Source organism: Centruroides sculpturatus, unplaced genomic scaffold (genome assembly GCF_000671375.1).
Source record: "Centruroides sculpturatus isolate CEXI.00-Female unplaced genomic scaffold, Cexi_2.0 scaffold1585, whole genome shotgun sequence".
Lineage (NCBI taxonomy): Eukaryota > Metazoa > Arthropoda > Arachnida > Scorpiones > Buthidae > Centruroides > Centruroides sculpturatus.
In genome coordinates, this window is record NW_019386001.1 from 34,913 (window position 1) to 42,274 (window position 7,362).

The 7,362-nt window shown below is 28.5% G+C and overlaps 1 protein-coding gene and 1 pseudogene across 1 annotated transcript in view; both read right to left on the reverse strand.

Moving 5' to 3' along the window:
* The window catches only part of LOC111613043 (glutamate receptor ionotropic, delta-2-like), an 11,025-nt gene extending 6,497 nt beyond the window's left edge, over positions 1-4,528 (reverse strand). Inside the window, exons 1-4 of the mRNA XM_023354346.1 lie at positions 4,459-4,528; positions 1,950-1,993; positions 1,782-1,879; positions 960-1,050 (exon numbers count right to left, since the gene is read on the reverse strand). Coding sequence (XP_023210114.1) covers positions 960-1,050; positions 1,782-1,879; positions 1,950-1,993; positions 4,459-4,528 — 303 coding nt within the window. The remainder of the gene's footprint in view (positions 1-959; positions 1,051-1,781; positions 1,880-1,949; positions 1,994-4,458) is intronic.
* A 2,197-nt stretch (positions 4,529-6,725) lies between these two features.
* LOC111613044 lies at positions 6,726-7,099 on the reverse strand (annotated as a pseudogene).
* Positions 7,100-7,362: the final 263 nt, after the last annotated feature.

Here is a 7,362-nt window from a genome sequence, read left to right on the forward strand (position 1 = left end):
TACCTGCCAATTTCCGTGTGTTAACCCTATAATATGTTTTGTGCCGCTTCCACTGTAAATAGGCACTGTCTGTCTCTGCGTGCATATTGTCACTTTCAACCTCTGTACCATTATTGGATCATTTCGTAGTCACCGTTTTTTGCTCCCTGTATGTGTTTCATGTTAAATCAACGGACCCGTGTAGGCGCTCATGGATCCCACTTCATCCTTCACCACCTCTCCTTCCCCCACCTCTCCACCTTCACTCACCACTCCTTCCTCTCTCTTTCCTCCCCTTTCACAGGCTATGCTCACTGCTCGGCCATGTCTTTCTCTCTTTAGTCTTTAGTGAGTAAGAGAACACGAAAACAGCTACACGTAAAATGCACCTTCGTATTTTCTTTTTTTTTTTTAAATTTGTTCAGAGAGTTTCTACTTCTCTCAGATTAATTCATTCCAGATGTTTTTATTAATCTGTCTGAAGCCACTACCAATCAAATTACACGAATTTACTAGACATAAGTCATCTAAAATTAAGAAAATCTTTACAATAGAATTAAAATACAATTTATTTTAATTCTGATAAACCTTTTGCTAATATTTACTTTTTATACTAGACAAATATGGTTTTTCTCTTGAATAGAAACCATAGTAAATTATAGTAAGCGTAATATCAGATCACTTTTCTGTTATATTGTGTTACTTTATAAAATCAACTTCTTTTTAATCTAATTGCAGAATTAAATAATAATATATCTGCATATAAAAGAAGAAAATTTCACTACATCTTTTTCTAAGATACGAATGGTTTTCTTGATATTATACTGGATAAATTAATAAAAGTTTCATCGTGTGGAGCAAATATAAAATAAATAAATAAGAGTGAATAAAAACAAATTGTTTATAAATGAGTAAATAAGTTTTATTTAATGTGGCGTTAAATATTTCAATTTACTATAATATATAATTATTTCACTTACCTTTCTTGTAACTTTTCCTACCATTTCAGTCCACGTTCCATTTTCCATTAATCGTCCGAAATATTCGTCAATTGGCTTAACTATGCTATAACTAATTAAATACACAAAATTAAAATTCTTTACATATATTTCGAAACAAAATTATTAAAATCGTGTTTTAAGCAAAACTGTTTATTAAATACGATGTTCTGTCAGTAACGAATTATCGAATATGCTGCTAGATTACTGAAAATTTTGTTATTTGAAATTGCTTTACATTTTCTACCAATGCAAGCTACCGTATGCTTAGAGGGATTCTTGAAGCTAATCAAAGAATGTGCGTAAGCTTTTTAATCAGCATGACGATACTATAAGCTAATTAAAGTTTCGTACAGAAATGTATAGATAACAGAAAAACACAGACTTTTATATAATGTATGTAGAATATAACTCAGTTAACAAGTTCTTTCATTTTAAGTCTTTTCATGTAAGACGTTTAAGTTTAAAGTTTATATTTCTTATATAATTTTCCGTAGCAAAGAAATTTGTACATTTTTCTCTAACAAAAATTTTTATTCACGAAAATTTTTTGATTTGATAGACTTAAATGTCTGTCTACTCTAATCTATGTTTAACATTACATTTTGTCCATGGCAGTTACGTGTTAAGAGAGATAGTTCTTACTTAACAACTTTTCCTCTTATAAAATATTTTTAATTGGGTCTCTAAAAAATTTTCACCGAATTCAACTGTATATTTCTATGTAGTATTCTATAACTTTTTTCCTTTGCTACGTAAGAATTATCTGGGCAAAAACAACTTTGAAAGTATTTTTCAACATACCGAAATTTGAGTTTCTGTTGTAGAGCTTCGAACACACGAAAATGAAGTCCTCCTGTCATTTTACTTTCAGATTCGTCAAGTGTTACAAAATTCCGATTCTGAAATACATAAAAAGACAAGTGTAATAAAGTACAGCTATGTTCTAAATGTGTATATCGTACATCTTACCTTCATTGCAGCTAACTTCCATTCGTACGTATCGTTTACATTAGCTGTAAAAATTATATAATTAATTAAAATGAGATAAAAATTTAACTAAATTTTAAAATACATTTGCTATATAGCTTTAATATAAATCATTTTTAACTTTGTATATTAAGAATTTTTTAAATATCAAAATATTATATTTTCTTAAAATTAATATATAATATGTATCGTAAATTTAAAGAAATACTTTCATAGTTGATCAAGTTTCTGATTCAATGTCTCTTCATATGTCATATTGTATTTTTTATTTTGTGATCCAGTTTCATAAAAAAAACTTACACAGAAACAAAGAACAAACAATGGGAATTTATACGTTTAAATTTTTTCACATTGCTGCCAAATTAATGACTTTTCGTAATTCAGCAGTAGCAACTTGACATGCATGCATAGGAAATACTTTTGACAAAACATAGCTCTAGTGACAAAACATTTCAATAATGTTATAGTAGAGTTACACTCCACCATTTTTCCTAAACCATATCTGCTTACACACAACTCAATGAATATCTTAATCACGCTATTTGTATGTTCTGTACATGCCTATAATGTATATAATGAAATTCAGGTTACCCCACATTTTCTTACGTATAATCTCAAAAAACGTTTTTAATAAACAATTTTTAAAATGTTTATAATACATTAAAATTCTTTTAATTCAAGTTTTCGTAAACATCATATTCAATGAATCAACATTTCAAAAAATTATTAGAATTTTCAGCTTCGTTCAATATTAGAATCCATATTTGAAATTACACTGTTATTTTTTGGCTGTTGTAACAGAGTAGGTATACAGCTGAGAATGTGAGAAATAATAATGTTCGTTGTTTATTATTATTTTTTTTATCTTTCGTAAGTTCGTATTCCTTATTTGTGATGTACCGTATATTTCTGCAGATAGGACGATAGTTGAATCATAAACCCCCCCCAAAATCCACATTCGTCTTATAGGACAGATATAAAAAGAGACTAGACTAAAAATTATATAAATCAAAATCATTATAAAATAAAACAAATCACTCATCAATGTATTTAAATAGAACAAACGACGTTTTTGTGAATGTTGGGGTCGCAAACCATAGATTAAATACCACTGGTCTAGGTCATTATCCGAATGCCTGAGTCAGTGCGAATGTTTGCAATAATTTCAAGGCAGTACCATCAGATGCAAGAGAAAAAAATTTGTTTATTCGAAAAATTAAAAATAGGATATAGTTCCGTATATGCTATACAGTATTATTAATCAGATGATGATTACTGATCTAAACTAAGTTGATAGGCCGTTAATACTTTGGGGGTCATCTTATAGGGCAGATATATGTTAAAAGTATAAAAATTTGATCAAAATATATACCTCGTCTTATCTGAAAATCGTCTTATCTTCGGAAATATTTGTAAATTAAAATGCATGTTTTTTCTTCCTATATTTTCACTGTAAGCCTTTCTCCATTATAACAACTACATACCTACTTTTGCACCCACAATTATATCAGAGAGGTAGCATAACGTTTCATTTAATTTTTAAAATTCCCCTTTAATATTTTTACATGTGTTAAACTCAGAGAATCTTGAAACATCGAAGAACGCAAAAATAAGTAAAAAGAACTATTCATGAGTTTTTCTGTATAGATATATGTTAGTGTGTGCATGATTTTGTTTATTCTGTTTGAAGCTTAAAAACGCCTATGCCATTTTTCGAAATAATCTGAAATTTTGCATAAAGGATTTTGTATTTAAGAAATTTATAATATCATATTTCAATAATTTAACGTCACGAAGTGAAATGTGAAAGGGATCTTGTGTATCTGGAGTACAGTCAGACTTAACGACGATTTTACTCGTTATTAGCACTTACAATTTTTTATAAACATATCCTTCATATGAGGACTAAAATGTTTGAAGTTTTATAATAATTAAAAATAAAACTTATTAAAATAAAATGTGATAACAGTTAGCGCAACTAAATCTTGCCAAAAAAATTAAGTAACTTGTTGCTGAGCTGTTTAAATTTCGAGTCATTTCTACATTATTATAATAATTTGTGCCCAAATGCTACTCGTTGATTACAGTCACATTCATATTTAAATATATTTTTAATTAACTCACTATCAGTTCATATGTTTTGAAATCATAGACATTTAATTTTAAGAATGTCTCTCCCTCAAATAGATTTCAATTAACCGCGACATTCGCGAAGTTCGTATTAATTAAATTTTTAAATTATATTCGCGAATAATTACTACAATTCATAGAACAACAAAAGATCACTATTATACCATATTTTCCTATTATAAATCTATTTTATATAAGTTTTACAACATAACAGGAATTAGGTATATGCAGTTAAAATAAAACAAAATAGTAAATTCTCTGTTAAAACTTTAGAAATTAATAAATAATACAGTCAATATATTACAAAACTGTTTGTTATTAGCTTCGATCTTCTATTTCTATTGTAAAATATATAACTTACCAGCGAAAGTTTCGTGAGTAAACAAATGGTTCGTAAGAAAAAACAGCACAAACGTCAATTTCGTAGTCATATTTCGACTCCGTCTTCAGTGTATAAATCAACTAATTTAATAGAATATTAAAACATATTAACATCAATTAATATAGTCTATAATACGTAAATTATTAATATGATTCTTTAATGTATAAGGCAAATATATAGATAATTTCACGTACCTAGTTAGTTTTCGTGATTGCAGTGCAGTACTCAAAACTTATACTGAGCTTCTGCTACTTATATAATTCATTTTAAACAATAATTCAGTTTTTATTCTTGGTTTATTAAGTTTTTACCAGAAGCTTTTCGAATTGAAGATTAAAATCAATAAATTAATCAGTTTTAATATTAAATCTCTGTGTTTTCTACTGGCAAAGATAATTTATTTTTACTTTTAATTTAAAATATTCATTACTTTCAAAACAGGCAATAAACTTATATCGATTTGTAAATTATATAGCAGTTATATAGAAAATTTAAAATATCGATTATAGTTGCTAAAAAATTTAATTTTCGTTTATTATTTTAATCTAAAGATGAAAGAATTTTTTTATGTGTAATGAAACATTTTGAAATATTTCGTGGAAAATTAATTTTTTATTTTGTCTGTATATACAAAAATAGTTTGGTTATTTATTTTAATTAAAGAATCATACCAAGTTTCATTTAATTCGTACTTATTTAACATTTGCTGAATTATTAGCTGTATTAATTAAACAGAACGTGCTCAGCAAAGAATTAGACTAAGTATAATATCAGATCGCTTTTCTGTTACATTGTGTTACTTTATTAAATCGGTCTCTTAATTAATCTAATTGCAAGATTTAATTAATCAGCATATAGAAGAAAAACATTTCACTACATTTTTTTCTTACATACGAATGGTTTTCTTGATATTATACTGGATAAATTAATAAAAGTTTCATCGTGTGTAGTAATAAATAAAAACAAATTGTTTATAAATGCGTAAATAAGTTTATCTAATGCGACGATAAATATTTCAATTTAGTATAATATATAATTATTTTACTTACCTTTCTTGTAACTCTTCCTACCATTTCAGTCCACGTTCCATTTTCCATTAATCGTCCGAAATATTCTTTCGGACGTTTATGTGTTCTCTTGGTCTGCACCGACCTTCATGCAGAAGGAAAAACAATAATGAAATCGCTATAAATTTTCACCAAATGATAGAAATGCGTTTATAACTCAAAATGATTTCAATATATTGATTGCATGGTCTTAAATATTTTTAATGTTTTTTTATTATAATTCAGATTCTATTACATTCAATATTGCTATTCACGAAACTTACTATTTTTTGAAGTAGGCCATAATTTCTTTTTTAAATTTAGATACCGTGCTGGAATATACAATTGTAGTATTCATATCTAAAAAATATTACAATAGTTGCACAGTTGTAAGTTATTTCAATCGAACATTATTAATAAACTTTATTATAAATTAATGTTTTATCGAGAATAGTGTTATTCAGAATAATGCAAATCTCGTGCTTTTATACAATACTTGGGTTTTATATAATAATTGTCTATTGTGACATCAAAATAAATTTTAAAATTAAAATCATTGTTCACAGTTTGAATAGCTAGAGAACAGCTGTGCATTTTAATAACACAGAAAAATTATAAATAACTGTTTTATATTCTATTTCTCGTAACTTGGGACGTACAGTAAACAAAAAAATGACACATCCGCTTTGTTTATTGGTCGAGCAATTAGAAACCTATTGTTTATATCTATTTAATACAATAGTTGTGTAGTTAAAATTTTTAAATTAAACAATTATAAATACATTTTGTGTAAGTCTTCATAATATATGTTAGACTTTTTTTTTGTTTTTGAAAAACTTTAATTGCGATAAGAACAATTTGGATAACAGGAACGTTTTAAAGAATACCAATTACATAAAAATATTGTGATTATTATGGGAAACAAATGTAGGACTTCTTTTTCGTCTTTTGTCTTTCCGCGCGTTCTTCTTTAACAGTCGTCTCGCTTCTCTCGTGATGTTCTCTTTCTTGTTTTTTTTTAACCGTCGTCTTCTCTCTACTCGACTCCCCCTACCGGCCTCCTTCTTCACCTCTCGTCGGCAGATCGCGTTTCACCCTTTTTCGGAGAGATTAACGAAAGACTAAAAACACTTGTACAAAAAACACATTAAACACAAGAAGAAAGACATGGTTAGAAATGTTCTGGAAAAGTTCTTGATGTCAGTCAAGAACAATGGGCCATGGCTTCATGTGGTCAGCTGCAGTAACAAACACATTGGGTCCTTCATGATGACCAATTTTTTCAACCGCATATCTGTCCCTAGGCATCGTCGAGGTAACTTTGTAAGGTCCAAAAACTTAGGTCTTAGTTTGAGTCCTGTCCCATACTGAGTTCTCTGAATGGCAACAAGATCGTTGACCTGATATTTGGGAGCTGGTATTCTTTTCTTATTGTAGGATTTACGATTTTCCTCCTGTAGTTTCAAGATGTTTTGTTTGGCATCTTCTCGAATCTTGTCTCTATCTTGCATCGTACAATTTAAAAATTCTTCTTCCGCAATCTCTTTTATTCTTAGATCTTGTTTATTTTTCATTTTGGTACCGACCAAAATTTCAAAAGGTGTTTATCTCGTACTACGCGTTGGCGTACTGTTGATGATTCTTTGGATGTCCGAAACATATTTGTACCACTTTGTAGCGTCTTCTTGGGCGAGTTTTTTGCCGAAACGGGGATCAAGGTGTTATACATACGTTCTACCTGTCCATTTCCCCTAGGAATACCTGTGGCAATCGTAATGTGCTCAATCATCTCGTTGGTGCAATAATCGTTAAATTCTTTGGAAGTAAAAGCAGTTCC